The following is an 18,248-nucleotide window of genomic DNA, read 5'->3' on the forward strand; positions in this document are numbered from 1 at the left end:
AAAATTTTATCAAACAGAGCCATGCTGCAAGAGATAATTGCTGGTTGCCTTCTGACCAACACCGTCTTAGGGCTAACAGGTTTTCTCCCCACCTAGTAGCACATAAAGGTGCATTTCAGACAAAATTCTATCTAAGGAGCGGATGAATGCTATTATAGAAACTAACGGTTCCAAAAGCCTTTATCAAGAGACTTCAAAATTTAACTGGTTAAATGTTAGAAAACTAGGGTAGTCCTCAGAGCAACCCAATCCTTTTCATTTCAAAACGACGCCCAGAGTACTCCAGTTCTAAGAGCACTTCACATTTCTCGGTCATCTTGGGTGGGGGGCAGTGACAGTATAATCAAGAAATCAGTTCTTCCTTTACACGGAGCAACTAGACTAGCCCACAATATTGCCAGTGTTTGAACGGGTCCAGGTATAAGGTCCACACCATGTTATGAAGGCACAGCTGAGTTTGCATACTTTATCAGGCTCAGAACACTATCATCATCTTTCAGTTAGTCCTTCTGGTAGCCCAGAAATTCCAAGTTATCTTCATTGTACAGTAAGAGGTGAATTAAACAACTTAGGACTAAAGCACTCATGTTTCACACAACCGTAGGAAGCAAACAGCAACAGAACGGTTCAAAAAGTAGTCACCAAACAACCAGTCTTCTTTCCACTTTGTACATAAAATTTCCTGGTGAAAACTTTCAGCATGAATACAGTCAAACTAAGTAAGACGCCAACATAGCAAACATCTGCTGTTACCACCAACAAAAACACTCTAAGGTATTCTGTACAGATAGATAACTAAGCTAGAATGACTAACTCAATGAAAGGTCAACTATCACACACCCAGTATGCCACTTCTCAGCTCAAGATACAATGCTTTCCATAACCAAACAGCCCTTTGTGCCCCTAACAGTGTCCAAGGTCAGCGTTCCTTCACTATGGAGAAACGTGACCTGTTTCTGAATTTTAGAAAACAGAAGTAAACTCCTTTGTTCGTAATTCTTTCTGTGAGACCTGCTACCCCTTTAACTGTGTCTAGTGATCTGAAGTGTTTCACTGAATGACTCCACCACAAAGTTCCGCTTTGGTGCCACTATCAATGTCACCAATACTTTCAAGTACATTTCTCTTGAGCATGTCTGGAACACCGAGTAAATCAAAGTCACAGAAAAAGCTGAGTTTTAAGAGTGAGACGCCAGCACAGTTTTACATAGTGATTGTATCATTTTATAATAAAACTATCACTATTGCTCTGTATCTTTGTCAACTTTGGCTATTATCTGTATTTTTAACTTTTAGTGACTTTGCTGGATATAATATAGTAGGATTCACTGAAATCTTAATATGCATTTCCCTGATGACTAAGCCTGTTGAGTGCCTTTTCCTATAATTAATGGGTTTTTTTGATATTTGTTTTGAGGCAACCACTTGCTTACCTTAAAACTTGATGCTGGGCCTTTTCCCATCTCTTAATGCTGTTTCAATGAAAAGTTCTTTAATGAATATATATTTTAAAACAATTTCAATTAAGTTAACCTTGCCTTTCACTTCTTAATACTTTGTGCATTTTATCAAGAAATCACTACCCTTTCTAAAGAATTTGTTGATTATTTTTTGATATTTGGTTACAGCTAATTTAATTGTATAATTCATCTTGAATTAGGTTGTTATACTGCTTGAAGTAAAAGTCAAGGTTAATTTAGGTGTTTTGTCTGCATGTGTATTTGTGTACATGTGCCAGAACCCCCGAAAATGAAGTCACAGTTGTGAGCTAGCACATAGGTGCTGGGAATCGAACTTAGAGCAGCAAGAGCTCTTGACTGTTGAGTCATCTCTCCAACCCAGCATTCATTTTCATCCAGGCACTAAGACAACTGATTTAGTAGCACTGATTAATAGCAACTAATTTAGTGGCAGCTTGGTAGAAAACCACTCTTACTGAGCTGGGGCAGCGGTAGCACACACCTTTAATTCCAGCACCCGGGAAGCAGAGGTAGGTGGATCTCAGTGAGTTCGAGGCCAGCCTGGTCTACAAATCGAGTTCCAGGACAGTTAAGACTGTTTTATAGAGAAACCCTGTCTTGGAAAACACCAAGAAGACACTCTTATTACTGTGTCTCTTTCTTACATCATCACCACACTATCACCATTTTTTGTAATATAAACATTTTGACTCTGATCTTTAAAATTCTTAAAGTAATCTGGGTACTTCTGTGTTTTCCAAAGCTTTAAAGTTGGCTTGTATCTATGGGTCATCAAGTTTGTAGGGCTTATGGGGTGTATGGAAAAATGAACTGAGGGGTTTGGTAGAATTGATGTCTTAATTTCAAGTCTCCAACCCATGCCCTTTCCTCTCCTTTTATCTGTCATTTACCCTTATTCCAGAGTGTGTGTGTGAGTGTGTGTGTGTTTTAGTTGCTGAGACATCTTGCTAGCTCTGGTCATCTTCCTCAGCAATGTCCATTTTTCCTTCATAGTCTTGTATATTTTTTCAAACTGATTTTGGGAGGACTACTGTAAATGTCTGTTTTATTTTTCCAGTATGTGATTACACACACAGAGAGGAATATATATTTTGTACACTGACTTTGTGTAGTATTAAAGTTTACAGTTTCTTTTGGATTTTTTAAAGTCAGTCATATCAGTTATAAAAACACAGCTTTATTTCTTTTCCAATACATGGTGGTTTGAACAAGAATGGTTCCCAAATGCTTACATATTTGCATGCTTAGTCCCCAGCTACTGGACTGTTTAAAAAGGACTAAGAGGTATGTCCTTGTTGGAGTAGGTGTGTTGCTGGGGATGTGCTCTGAGGGTCCAAAAGCCCAAGCTCTGTTGTTCATTCAGTCAACCCCCTCCCTCTTTGCTACCTGTGGATCAGGATGTGAAGATGTAAAGTTCTCAGCTATGCTTTAGTGCCATGCCTGTCTGCTTCCCACTAAGATAATGAATTAACCCTCTGAAACTGTAAACAAGCCACCAATTAAATGCTTTTATAAAAGTAGCCTTTAGTCAGTGTCTCTTTACAGCAATAGAAGAATAACTAAGACAGAAATTGGTACCAGGCGGTGCCAGCCTGTTCAAGATGCTTGTTGGTGAAAAGTGGACTTTGGGGACTTGTATTAAGAAAGCAAGTGAATGTTGTTGTAGGTGAGGCTGAGCAATCCACCCTTGTAGGAGCTTGGGAGATAGTAGTGCTGAAGGCCAATGTGAGCTACCACAGGCGTAGCTCAACTGTCTTCAGGAGAAAAATATCAGCTGATGGAAAAGCCATTCTTGTGATAATTTGGCGGAGAAATGTGGTTTCTTTTTGCCCTTTTCCATGTCACTGGCAAAAGAGACTTCAAAGACAGTCTACTATGAACTGTGTCACAGTTATTAGTAGTCACCCTTATGTAGATCTACAATGAAAAGGAAAGTGGACAAAGAGAACAAGAAATGTACAGTTTGAGTGGAAAAGGAATGCTAGAAAATGTAATATTAGAGCCAAGTCTTGTGCTCAAGATGAAAATGTTAAAGTCTGATGTTTAAATGGAATAAAGGGAATGGCGACTTCAGGCAAGGCCCCAATCAGCTAACCTTGCAACCTATGAAAATAATAAGCCTAAGATTTTCTTAGCCTAGAAACCACCAGGTCAGAATTTATGCAAATACAAGTAATGGAGGGGGCCCAAGTAGGCAGCAGAACCTGGCAGCTTCAGCCACATGGTTCTGATTTTAGTCAAGCATACTGGAAAAGAGTTATGGAACCTTCCTCAGTGGTTAAGGAAGGGCACTGATGTCATGCATTTAGCAAGGAAGTTCCTGCATGGAGGCTCAGAGAAGTCACTGCATGAAGCTGTGGAGGTGAGGTCTGGATTGTGAAGGATATCCCAAGATACTGGAGGGATCAGAGTGCTGGGCTACATGCCAAGGAGAGCTGCTAACAGGGAGTGGAACTAGCCCAAGAGAGACAAGTGTATTACAGCCAATAAAGTTGAAAGGAGCCAGAGACCTGAAGAGTGCTTTGACATCAGATGCAGGTGCATGCAGAGTTTGGAGCTTGCCCTGCTGGGCTGTGGACTTGCTATGGTCCAGTATTTCATCACTATGCCCTCTCCTTCCTTTTGGAATGGTAATGTATATTCTGTGCCATTGTATGTTGGAAGTATGCAATTTACCTTTTGATTTTACAGTGGGTTACAATTAAGAGATTGTCTTGAGTCTCAAAAGAGACTGTATTGACTGAGACTGTAAAAGACTATGGGGTCTTATGAAGTTGAGCTAAATGCAGTTTGCCTTTTGATACCACTACAAGTTTCTGGGAGCCAGGGAGTGGAATGTGATTCAAATGAGAACAGACCCCCACTAACCCAAACATATGCATATTTAAGTCTCCAGTTGATAAACTGTTTGGAAAAATTTAGGTGTGTCACTGGGAGTGGGATTTGAGGTTCCAAAAAGCTCAAACCAGGCCCATTCTCTCTCTGCCTGCTTCCTGTGGATTAGGATGTAAAGTTCTCAGCTACTGCTCCAGCAACATTCCTGTTTGCTTCTCACTATACGCCTTTAATCACAACATTCTAATCCCAGCATTCAGGGAGGCAGAGATTGGTGGATCTCTGTAAATTTGAGGCCAGCTTGGTCTACAGAGCAAGTTCCTGGAGAGCTAGGGGTCTTACACAGAGAAATCCTGTCTTAAAAGGAAAATAAAAGTTCCTTTGGTCATGATGTCTCTTCATAGCAATAGAACAATGACTAAGACATAATCTTTAATTTGTCTTCCTTCCTTGCTCAATTGGCTAGAGTTTTCAAAAGCAGAATTGATGCTTTCTTTCTCCCATCACGTTTTTTAACCTGTTTGGAGGAAATGGCACCCAGCAGCACCTCACCATCATATTTTTTGAGACATAAATATTTATTTCCGTTGAACTTATCATGAAAGCACTAATAATTGATAACTCTATGTACCTTATCTTGAAGAAAACGCCTGTTTTACTTTACTAAGAATTTCTGTCGGGGGAAGGGGATTTTTTTTGTTTTTACCAAATACTGTTTAATCGAGATAACCACCAACTTTCCCTTTTATATTAATGTGATTTATTTTAATGGAGGCTCTGAGTATTAGAGTAAACTGGTCTCCTAAAACAAGCCCATGATATCTTTATTAAACATGTTAAGATTCAACCTGCAAATAGTTTGCTGAGTTTTTAAGATCATAATTATTAACACACATTAATGGGTTTCACAATGACACATATTTTTCAAGATTTGGGGGATTATATTCATATATTGTTTGATTTCTTGTTATTGCCAGGTTTTGCTAAAGTGCTGTGCAAGCTTTTATGAAGTTGGGAAGTGTTATTATTTTTATTCATGTATGTGTGTATGACCCTGCATGAAGAATGTACCACATGTGTAAAAGTTCAACTGAGACTAAAAGAGTATAATTGGCAGTTTCTCTCCTGCCTGCGAGTTCCCTAATAACCACTCTGAGGCTTAACGTTAACTACTGTTTGGCTTATCAACTCAGGTTTACTATTAACTAGCTCTTATAACTTAAATTAACCCATTCCATTTAACTGCATACTGCCATGTGTCCTGTGATGCTCTGGCAACTTACTCATTTGGCAGCTGCTGGTGTCTCCCTGACTCTACACCTTCTTTCTCCCTGTATCTGTCTGAATTTCCCACCTACCTATATTCTGTCCTGCTACAGGCCAAAGTAGCTTCTTTATTAACCAATGGTAATAAAACATATTCACAACATAGAGAGGGGTGTCCTACATCAGAAGATGGTTAGGTTCCTTGGAACTGGAGTTACAAGTAGTTGTGAGCCACTGTGCTGGATGTTGGGAACAGAACATGGACCATATGCAAGAGCAGCAAGTGCTCATAATTGCTGAACAACCTTTCCAACTCCTGCCTTTTTATATGTATCTGTAAGGTTATAAATAGATGTTAATGTCTTTGTAGTTTAGATCACTACTAAAACAATCTAACTTAGAAATTTAAGGTGTTTTGATACAAATCCATTTTCTTGAATAATAATACTTTCTATTTTTCTGTCAGCTGAGCTAAACTTCATCTAAGCCTTTACATTTATTAGCATAAAGTTACTTATATCTTACTGTCCTTCAACAAGAGTCCTACTTCTCTCTGAAGTATGGCAGGCATCTGGTCTTTTCACCCCTTAACATAATAGTTTGGAATGCTACCCCTTTCAGGATCACAGCACAAGTCACTAGACTTGGATACAAACATTTAAAAGACAATACTCAACTATTCCAATCATCTTCTAAAGCATTTATTTTCCTCTAGCACAATCACAAATCACATGTGTTCATCTCTGTTCTATACTAGTACCCTTAGTACTATTGTTTCATCTTTACTGATATTAAGTCTTTCTAGACACATAAACTTTTAATCTTTTCATCAAGAGGATACTTATTTTCTGCTGTTTCTTTCTACTTTGATAAAATCCTTATTCCACTGTCTGAACCAACTTGCTTTTGTGTATGAAGGCCAGAGGATAACTCTGGGTGGCATTTTCCATGTGCTGTCCATTTCCTCTGGCCTGGAACTTGCCGAGTAGGTTAAATTAACTGACCAGTGATTCCCCAAGCCCTTCTCTGTATCCCTAGTGCTGGGATTACAGGCCCACACCACAATACGAAATTAGTTTATTATGCAAACTTTCTGTGTCTCCTACTCAGATCTTCTCAAAAGCTTACTGAGATATCTTCACAGGCCAATTTGTGTGATATCTTTCATCCTCAATTTCCAACTATTTGAGTGTTTCCTGTTTGTTTGTTCTACCAGCTACTAAAGCTATAGTAGTACACTATGGGGATAAGGTTTTCTCTGTATGTCTTTTTAGGTCTAGTGACTTTAGATTTTTGTGTTGGACTTATTTTTGACATAAATATTTATTTGTTTAATTTATCATGAAAGCACTAATATCCTTCATTATCTCTAGTGACACTGAAGTTTACAGCTTCACCTAGCATTGTCAACCCAGGCCTCATTTGATTAATGTGTACATGACATAGTTTTCCCATTTTTGTATTTTATCTGTTTTTCTTTTTTTTTTTTTGGTTTTTCAAGACAGGGTTTCTCTGTGGCTTTGGAGCCTGTCCTGGAACTAGCTCTTGTAGACCAGGCTAGCCTTGAACTCCCAGAGATCCACCTGCCTCTGCCTCCCAAGTGCTGGGATTAAAGGCGTGCGCCACCACTGCCCGGCTCTGTTTTTCTTTTTTATTTAACTAAAACTTTGTTTGCATTTGGGTGTTTTCCCTACATGCATACCTGCGTACCACTGTGTGCCTGCTTCCTACAGAGGCCAAAGAGGGTGTGGATCCCTGAGACTGGAGCTACAGATGATTATTATCCACCTCATGGATGCTGGGAATTAAACCCAGGTCCTCTGGAAGAGCAGTCAGCGCTTTTAAATGCTAAGTCATCTCTTTAGTCACACCCTCCACCCTGACTGTGTTCCTAAATTTAAAATGTCCTTATATTCAATATGTAAATTTCTGAGTTTTCTCTACCTGTCCCCACCCCCTTTAATTTATTGAGATAGGGCCTCAGTATGTATGTCTGACTACCCTGAACCTTACTAAGTAGACCAGAATGATCTTCAACTTTGGTTGATACTTCTGCTTGCCAACGGCTGGAATGATCTTAATTTCAATGTTTGTTTCTTTTACATTTACTATGGTTTCTGACAAAAATCAGGTGGTTGCAACCTGTCATGTGGGTGCTGGGAATCAAACCTCTGAAGAGCAGCCCTGCTCTTAACCACTGACCCATCTCAATTTTCTGAGCTCCGATGTGTCTTTACTTTTGCTTTTAGTGGTGAAAGATATCCTTAGTATAATTGGAATTCTAGGTAAGCATCCTCTTCTTTTGCCGCTCTAAAAAAACCATTCTGTTCGGGCTTTAGTAGTTTAGGTGACAGATTGCTGTTACTTGACTGACATTACTTCGAAGCTCTGGTAGCATTCTTTTTTTTTTGGGGGGGGGGTCTATTTCGTTGATTGGTTTGTTTTTTAAGTCAGGATCACATTATGCTGCCCTGGCTGGCCTCAAACTCAGAATTTAACAAGTGGAGAAATTTTCAAGTGGTTCAACTGTCAGCTAAGTGAGGTAAACCACTTTACCAATGGTAGGTCAATTATGTTTGACTGGAATAATCTGTAACAATATCTTAAGACAAAAATTTTAAAGACTATTAGCCTGACTGAGGACACTAGGGATGATATAAACAATTTAAAAAAAATGAGAGCGAGATGATTTTTAGTGGTTGAATTTTGGAGACAGGATTTCTGTGTAGCCCTTGGCTGTCCTAGAACTTACTTTGTAGACCAGGATGGCCTCGAACTCACAGAGACCCACCTGCCTCTGTCTCCCAAGTACTGGAACTAAAGGTGTGCGCTACCACCTAGATTTACAATTCCTTTGTAATTTGTCTTTTAACATGTTATTATGTTACATATTGATTATTTCCAAATATAGAGCTAGGTGGAAGCTGCTTAGTCGCACAGTAAATGGGTTTTGATATGGAAATTGCTTTTGCGCTTAAGGTCTGAAGGAACTATAGTGAATTGGAAAATAATCTGCTGAAGGTTTATGAGGATAAAGATCTTGCTTATTTTAACTTTTGATAGCATGGGAAACAAAAGTGCTATTATCAAAATGACTTACACTATGTTTACAAACTGTAGTGGGGCGTTCTTACAATTTTAAGTTGAACTTATTATGTACCATTAAGTGCTGGGTAGTGAGGTCTCATGTACACCTGTATTCAGACACTCTGCAGTCTGACACGGGGGCATCTTGAAGTTGAAGTGAGCATGGATTACATATCAAGACCCTAACACTATCCTGTACTCAATAATGATTAAGAAGAATAATTTTCATGGTTTGAAGAGCTTAGCAGTTATGGCCATGTGCTGCTTGGTCTTGCAGAAGGTCTTCTTGGTTCCTAGCACCCAGCACGCTGCAGCTGCAGTGCTAAGGGTCCCATACCTCTGGTTCCCATGGTACCTACATTCATGTGCTCATAGCTACACAGACATAAGTATATGCATAATTTTAAAAATTTAAATAATTTTAATTCAGAAAAATTTTATCATTAAACAAAATCAAAGTTACAATCTATTACTGATATAATCACAAAACTAAAACTGAATAAGATCATGAAAGCAAATGAAGTTGGTTATTGATATTCTTGGCTTGAAAACATGATAAGGTACCTTTTTTGTAGAACATCTGTATCAAAAGACTTTAAAGACAGCTAAGGTTTTTTTCCCCTCCCTGTTTTATGTGTATTTTCACTACCATCAGTTGTATCATTTAGCAGATTCTGCCCTGAATTGTTTTTTCTCAGCTTCTTTGAAAACATTTTTGCCTGTATTTCCACAATGGCTATCCTACAAGCTAACTTTGGAGTCACTTTGGTTTGAACACTTGATCCTCCAACCAATTATCATGTTAGTAACACGTGTCACCCAGTCAAGGGTAAGAAAAACCACTCAAAGGGGCTGGAGAGATGGCTCAGAGGTTAAGAGTACTAACTGCTCTCTTCTGGAGGTCCTGAGTTCAATTCTCAGCAACCACATAATGACTCACACCCATCTGTAATGAGATCTGGTGTCCTATTTTGCAGGCAGAACACTGCATACATAATAAATCTTTAAAAAAATAAAATTAAAAAGGGGTCCCAGGTTTCTTTGGGAACACCTTTTTTAAAAAAGAAAAACTACTCAAGGCTGGGAGTGGTGGCACACGCCTTTAATACCAACACTCGGGAGACAGAGGCAGGTGGACCATTGAGTTCAGGGCCAGTCTGGTCTACAAAGTGAGTTATGGGACAGCCAGAGCTATTACACAGAGAAATCCTGTCTCCAAAATGTATAAATGTGTTCTAAGAAATGAATACGCTCAATTAAAATCATATACTTAGCCAGATGGTGGTGGAGCACACCTTTAATCCCAGCACTTGAGAGGCAGTGGCAGGTGGGTCTCTGTGAGTTCAAGTACAGCCTGGTCTACAGAGCGAGTTCTAGGACAGTCAAGGGCTGTTACACAGAGAAACCCTGTCTCCAAAAATCAAAAAACCACTAAAAATCATCTCACTCTCATTGAGACCAGCCTGTTCTACAGAGCTTGTACCAGGACAGGCTCCAAAGCTACGTAAGAGAAACCCTGCCTCAAAAAGCAAAAACAAACAAACAAAAAGATCATATACTTATTAGACTACTGTTAGCATTTGGCAGCTCCTATCTGTGTGAAAGGGCATCTTTCAAGATTAAATTCACAAAATCTCATTACAGATCAGTATCAACAGATGAACACTTACAATCAAATTTTATGACCAACATTGAAACCGCTTACTTGAATCTTAAGTAAAATTTTGAATTCTATCCAAAAGAATTCCATCCCAGTAATTACAAAAAAACAAACAAAAAACAACCCGCCAAATTGTACTCACTACCATATTACAATTTTATTTGTTTGAAAAATTTCCAATACAGGTTTGTCTTTTTAACTAAAAAGGACCTGTGATGTGTCTCCGTGGAATCTTCCATGCACACTAACGTTTATCTTTTACTAACCATCACCTGTACTTTCTAAGTTACTCAAGACTCCCTTCTCTAAAACAGAGGACAGCAAGAAAACAAAAAGAACCAATTCGATCAGCTTTACATGTGTATCTCACGAAATCTCAGTAATCTTCACTAACTACTGATATTTTTATCTTCCATTTATGCCACTCCTCCCCTCTTCACCCCATCACTAACTAAGGTCAGTGTAGCGCGCCACGGCGCACTGCGCGCCAGGCGCTTTGCGCACCTGTCAGCTGTCATGTTCACAGGGTCTGGCACTAAGCCCGTTGCCGCCATTTGCTAGTGTCCCTAGTAGCAAACAACTTCTGCGCACGCTCGCTACCGGCCCAAGAGTGGTTTGAATCCACCTATCAATTGCTCACACGTCTTGCTCACGCAATTGCATCAGTGTGGGCCGAGCCAATCAAGCAATGACACATCATAGGCGGACCAGGCGCTGTATATATTCCCCGCGCGGTCGGGCTCGGGGTCTTTTCGCCTCCATCTTATCTTCAGTCTTCTGCGCTCCAATAAAGTACGTTCCAAGAAGAATCCTGTTGTGGTCGTCTTCTCTGCTGGCAGAGTTGCGCGCCGCAGGTCAGCTAATCTAGATTTCCTAAATTCTGTATAGGTGCTCCCTCTGAGCACAAAGGTCTATTAGCAACCAAAAGTAAAACTTTACAGTGTTTTTCATGAATCCTCAAAGAGATATGTGATACACTGTAAGTAAAAGCCATGCCCCTGTACATTGGCAAAACAGTGTAGTACAAAGAGTAAAGAATGTTGATAAACAGGTTGGGATGAAATAGTTCAGGAATAAATTAAGTACCCAGCTCAAAGCATGAACTCCTGTATTATTTTGACATCTGTTTGAGGGGACAAAAGCAATATGAAATAAGTGAAAACGGTTGGCACTTTGACACACACACCAGGTCAGAGCTATCAACTACTGAGAATCCTGTGTGTTCACTGCCATGCAATTCAGTAAAACATTGTGATAAAACCAGTAAGAATGATCAATTAAGCCCAGCTCTTGCAATTACGTCTTTAATCATCTATGAGAAAAGGCAAAATATCCAAACATGTCTGCGCAATACAACACAGTAATTGTCTCAAAGAAAAGCAGGAGACTGACAAACTACTGCTACCAGACTTACATAATTAACAGATACTCTCAAAAACAAACAACACCCTGCCATGTCAAAGAAAACAGTTCTTTTGTAGCCAAAGATAAAATTCAAGATTTCAGTGTAAAAATTTAAATACTGGAAACTTTGTATCTATTCTCATAGCGCATCCAGTCTTAAGGTCTCTTCTGATGAGACTTTCATGGTTAACAAATAGAATTCTTGGATCTGTTGACATTTAATCAACTACATAATTCAGCTGAACCATTTTCCAAATGACCAATGTCTATCACCAAATCACGCATAGGACTTCTCTATCTTTACGGATCCTACTTTGTCTAGAGAAAACAAGATCTGAAATGGTTATTTACTTATAGTTACAACAGAAGTGGTGTCCAGAGGCTAGTTATAATTTGTACCTGACCAAAACTAAATCCCAGGAGACTCAAGAGTCTAAACATACCCTGACTAAACCATTTCTTGCCTGCTGACACTGAAATTAATTCTGAAATTTCAGTTTCAGAAATACTCAATAGCAGTTTAGTCATATAAAAATACCTTGATGTTTCTATTTACTGGTATGAGTGTGCCATGTGGCCAATAAGAACTAGTCTGTTAAGTGATAAATGTAGGGTATGGTGACATACATTTGTAATTCTAGTTACTTGAGAAACTAAGTCAGAAGATTCAAAATTCAAGGCCTGTTTCGGATACAGGGCAAGCTCAAGGCCAGAATGGCTACTTTCTTAGCAACAATTTGTTAAAACAGAAATTAAAAGGGCTGGAGAAGTAAGGCATTTGCCTAGCATGCAAGCATAAGGTCCTTAGTTCAATCCCTAGAACTTAAAAGGTGTGTATGTGTGTATGTGCGTTAACAAAATTTTTTTTGCTAGATGCAATTTAAGGTTTTCTTCACGAATAGAAACTTAAATACATTTCTAGGTCCCAATCAATTCTTATCTTGAATTTGGAAACATCATAGAAAACTTCCTGAGCTAGGTTTAAGTAGCAAATTAAAAATATGTATAGATTCTTTTTCTCAAACTAGCTTCCTTTATTTGCTGGAACTAATTAACAAGGGGGTGGGGTGATCTACGACTTAGTTTAAAAAAATACACACTATCTGTGCATACTAGACTAAACTCTCATCTAGAATAGTCAAGAGAAGGAAGTCTACCTCCAATGAGCTACTTTCAAGCTTGCTTTGATTTTTAATGGGTCCTGCCTCACGCCCACATACAGTACGATGACTGATGCGGAGGTGGCTGAAGCAACTAGCCCTTCAACTTTTTTTAATTGTTGGGCCTGAATTTTAAGCAATTTTAACCAGTAAAAAAACTTTAAACAGTCTGCAAGTTTTTCAAAACGCTAAACAGAGTTATCATTTGACAAGGCAATTCCATTCCCAACAATACACCAAAGGGGACTGAAAGTCTAGGTCTCTGCAAAAACCTGAACCCAGAAGTTGAGAGCAGTATTGTCAAAAGAGAAAACAACTGAAACAGCTATCAACCAGTGACTACTTCTGAAAATTGGTACATAGACACAATGAAGTATTATCTAGTCATGAAAGGAATGAAGTACTAATACATTTTACAACATGGATGAAACTTAAGAAACATTAAAGAGGCCCAGGAGTCTTTGATCTCAGCAGCATCTCTGTGAGTTTGAGGCCAACTAAGGCTACATAGTGACAACTTGTCTCAAAAATTTTTCAAAGAAGGAAAGAAACTAGTTACAAAAGACCACATCATATACACTTTCATTTACATAAAATGTGCACAAAAGGCAAATCCATGGAGACAGATGAAGGGGAAAAAGAGAACAGGGCTTTTTTGGGATATGTGTGTGAAAATACTCTAAAACTGACTGTGGTGACAGCTGCAAAACATTGTGACCACACTAAAAATCACTAACACACCAGCAATAGGCAAGCCCTATGGTACGTGAATTGCATCTCAGAAAGCTGTCATTAAAAGCCAAGGTTTGGTGCTGGACACATGGCTCAGCAGTTAAGAGCCTCCGAGGGCACCATTTGATTCTCCTCCCCAATGCATAGTAGTTCTACTTATCCCTTCGGACTTCTTCCAAAATAAACAGTATTTATAATGGGATCTAAAGCCCCTAGGCGATTCCCGCTTCCTCTCAAATACCTAGAGAACACTAATTTTAGCAAAAATCCTTTACTGGGCTTTCTAGCTTACCTATACTAACTAGTCTTAATTTAAATAATCAACCATTTGGATAAACCACAAGAATATTGTGAGCTATGCTACAGGATCACTATAGGTGACAGAACAGTAGTTGTTTTTCATTTTACGAAAAACTTAAAGCAAAATAAAATAATGGAGAAACATGCACCTTCTAAATAATGCACCAGTACTTTTATATTGTATTAAATAGCATAATTTATTTAAATGTCCTTAAGGTTCTGTGAAATCATAACATCAAATAAACCCATAAAATGTACTTACTAAAAGTACATGTGCCTAACTGGCAATCAGATATAGTTTCTATATCTTTTTTTTTTTTTTTTTTTTTAAGGAATATACCATGACACAGAGCAAGCATTTTAAAACGTGACTAGATCCAGGTCATTTTTTTTCCCTTAATACAGAAAGTTTTACAAAGCCAAGTTTTTTTTTTCTTTTGTTGTGTTTTAGTGACCTAGAATTTGCTATGTAGACCAGGCTGCCCTCAAACTCAGAAAGATCTGCCTGCTTTTGCCTACTCAGGGCTGGGATTAATGACATAAACCAGCCACATCTTTTGCCCAGCCAAAAGCAAACTTAACTGACTGATAACACTGCATATTTTTAGGTACAACATAATGTTTTTAAGTGTTGAGCATATTGAATTCACAAATTTTATCTCACAAGGCTATCATATTTGTGCTTAGAGCTCAGACCATATGTTCTCTTCAATTTTTCAATACAACAACCACTAACCTTGCTATGATATAAATCTTAAATTTATTCTAACTATAATAATGTATCTTTTACTGGTCCAATTTTAATGGACACAAAAAAATTGAAGTTACTCTGCTAGACAACTTTGCGAAATAGCAACCCTTGGATGAGTTAAATTAGCACGAAACAAAAGTCGACAAAAAAAATTTAAGATTAAAAATACTCATTAGAAAATCCAAGTCTTTGACAATTATTTGAACAGGATTGGATTTGGGGAGGAAGGGAGGGACTGGTAATATTTCAGAGTAACAGGGAGATGTCAAGGAAAATAATATTTAATTGGATAAAAAATGTAAAAAAAAAACCTAATAAACTGTATCTTCAACATCAGAAGAGCAAGAAGGCTAGAAAATGCTGAACTCACTTGTTTATACTGAGCTCCTTGAGTGGAGATTTGTCTTATCTTTGAATTCTTGGTGCCTGGCGATCAATAAACACTTGCTATATTAGAAAAAAAGAACAATGTATCTTGACAAGAATTCTTACCCCAAAAGGGGGGGGGGTGACTGAAGCTAGAAGCAAGTATTAGGTTGCTTTCCCCCTTTTCTCTACAACTTTCACCCTACTAGCTAAAGCGTCTGTAATCCCATAAAGGTACATTTGATTTAAAGGGCTCTAGATCAGTTTAAAACACATGAATCGCCATCAGGTGTTTATGAAAAATTTTAAATGAAAAGAAACTGAGATACAATCAAATCTAAACTTAATGTAAAATTTAAAGTAGATGAAAACAGGGGTAGACTTGAATCCCCTTTCGCCTGAGACTAACAAGATATAACAATTTTAAATGACTCTATTTCCCTTACAGAGCTAGTCATGCACTATAAGCATAAATTTTTTTTCTAAACAAATTTCTCATAGACCCAGCAAGATATTCCTATCAGTTATAAAGACCACAAAGTCCCGAGTAGTGAACACAGCAAGCACCAGGGGGCCTCCCAGGAATAACTTGATACTAAAGGAAAAGGTAAATAAGAAAGAGTTCCTGGTTTAAAAAAAAAAAAAAGGCAACTTCTGCTGCTGGAAGGCTTTAATATCCGAAGCAAATATACAAAGGTCTTTACAGCGGATAGAAGCGTTGTACTTTAGTTGAAAAAGTCCCTACACAATCGTCTTTGGTAAACTTCCAAACATACGCAAACAGCTTCGCTATAGTAAACAAAAGCAGTACACAGGCATTCATTAGGTGTCCGACGAAGAGAACTCTTAATCATTCAAAGAGACAATTCTCTTTTTACACATTCCCCAAACAATTAGTGACGACGCGAATTTTAGAGTAAAAGGGTTCTTTTGACCAAGACCCGCCTTTAACTTTAAACAGTATCCCACAACAGATCAATCCGTTTAACTACTGGTCTCTCCATCAAGTCTTTTCTCATGTTCCCACCAATACAAAACTAATCAACAAAAAGCCTGAGAGCCCGAAACTTCAAATGCTGCAAAGACTTGTAAAAATACCTTTTAAGCCCAGGAGAGGCTGTTACAACAAACATTTACTAAGTTTGTGCAGAAATTAAACTCAGGTCAAACATGTTATAATTTTAAGCCCCCCCCCCCATTATAATCCCCTTTCGGCTCCACGTATTCTCGCGTTTCGTATTTCTAACGGACATCTCCAAACCGATACAAGACTTTTACTATTTTTTTTTTTGTACGCCAGACAATAAACGGTAAACTATTCATCCTCTCCTCTCCTTCCGCCGTTCTAGAGCATCCAGTTAAAAAAAATGCAAACGATCTGAGCCGGATCGTTTCTTTTTCTTTCTCTCTCTTTTCTTTCTTTTTTTTTTTTTTTATGGTAAAATTCACTACCGGAACGACAATCGGAGGCAGCCAAGGGCAACCAACGCACAAAGAGAACAGAGAAGAAATACACATTCCACGGACACACAATGCGCAGCGGCAGGCATCGTCGCCCCTTCTAGGGAAGGGTTTAGCGGAGGCCAGCACAGCGGCCCAACGGAGTCCCGCCGCCTCCTGGGAAGGCTGTCCCCGCCGAGGGAGCCCGGGCCTCGTCCCGGTCTCTCCGCCGGCCCGCCCGCCATCCCGCGCTCCGGGGCTTCCGGGGCCACCTAGCCCGCCCGCCCTCTTGCCCGGGCTCGGCTCGAGCGGGAAGGGCCCCGGGGTCCGGCGCCGCACTCACCCTCCAGCAGGCGAGTGATGAGGCTGTCCACGTTCAGCTCCCCGTCCGCCATCTTGTCGGCACCAGACTCTCCTCCCCGCAGCGGGAACAAGGGCTTCTCGGCGGTGGTGGCGGCAGCGGCTCCGCGTTCTCACCTACGAGTCACGCGGCGTTTCGACCCCGGCTCCAACTCCCCCTGGGCGCGGGCCCTCCCCCCACCCCCTCCCCGCCGAGCAGCGAGGGCGCGCTCACACGCCCGGCGAAACCCACTAGAAATAAATAAATAAACAAGCGGGGCCCCACGAACCGGGCCGCGTCAGACCCCAGCCGCCACCGCCTCCTCCACCTCCTCCTCCTCCTGCTGCTCGGCACCGCCCAGCTCCGCAATGCTCGCCGGCGCCGCGGGTAGCCCCGCCCCCAGCGTCACTCCCTCCCCCTCCGCCCTGCACCCGCCTCGCTGCCGCGCTGAGCCGTGCGCACGCGCGCCACGTCCCCCTCCCCGCGGCTCCGGCTCCCGGCCTTCGCCCCCGCCGCAGCTACCGCGCAGGTGCGGCTTCCTCCCGCGCCCGGTCCGCTGCGCCCGACTGTCGGGACTGCGCAGGCGCAGGGCGGAGTCAGCCTTGCTGCGCCGGAGTGAAAGCGGAGCCCGCGTAGGCACGAGTGACCTTCCTCTTCTCTCCTACCTAGGGCCTGGGGTTTTCGCAGTTAGCGATAGCGTTCCTCTGGCCTTGCTTTCTTTTCTTGGCTTCATTTACCGCTTTTGCAAACAATTCCTCATGTTTCCGGTAATCCGGAGACATGTGCTGCTGTTACCCGTGTTGGAAACCCAGGTGTGTTGTAAGCAAAAGGAGACTTTTCTGTTGAAACTATTGACATTGCAAATGAGGGGGTTCTTTATTTTTTACCAGAGTGGCTGACTCTCCAGGTGGCCCTGGGTGAAACAAGCATCAAAGTGGACCCCGGTCAGCAGTAATAAGATTTTATACGCTCCCTCCCGGTTTCTGCTTCTGTAGCCCTTTCATCATATCTAACATCTCCAATACGCGCTAGATACCACTTTTCTATAGTGTGTTTCTGTTCTTTGCTTTATTATATTGCTTAGTCTTCTTATCTTGTGATAGTTTAAACATTTTTCTCCTGCACTTGGTTTCTAGGGGATAAAATCACACGCTTGGCACCCGTCTAATCCCTGCACGCACTTGGGAGGTGGAGGCAGAAGATTCCAAAACTCAAGGTCATAGTCAACTACAAAACAGGCAGGGCAGCTTGTATTAGAGGCGTTCCTGTCTCAAGAAACCAACCAAAGACACCACATTGATCTTTGTGTCTGCACCATCCACTAAGTATCTGGTTCATACAAGACAGGGAGAAATAGAAACTCAGGAACTTGGAAAGGTTCATTGTTCACCGTTCCTTCCAAGATCTAAAATTGCCACCAAAGGAC

General features: G+C 40.4%; 1 protein-coding gene across 1 annotated transcript in view; it reads right to left on the reverse strand.

Moving 5' to 3' along the window:
* The window catches only part of Ppp1cb (protein phosphatase 1 catalytic subunit beta), a 33,864-nt gene extending 16,683 nt beyond the window's left edge, over positions 1-17,181 (reverse strand). Inside the window, exons 1-2 of the mRNA XM_057781518.1 lie at positions 17,112-17,181; positions 16,826-16,959 (exon numbers count right to left, since the gene is read on the reverse strand). Coding sequence (XP_057637501.1) covers positions 16,826-16,877 — 52 coding nt within the window. The 5' untranslated portion in view covers positions 16,878-16,959; positions 17,112-17,181. The remainder of the gene's footprint in view (positions 1-16,825; positions 16,960-17,111) is intronic.
* Between the last annotated feature and the right edge of the window lie 1,067 nt (positions 17,182-18,248).

The sequence above is a fragment of the Chionomys nivalis genome, chromosome 1, assembly GCF_950005125.1.
Source record: "Chionomys nivalis chromosome 1, mChiNiv1.1, whole genome shotgun sequence".
NCBI lineage: Eukaryota > Metazoa > Chordata > Mammalia > Rodentia > Cricetidae > Chionomys > Chionomys nivalis.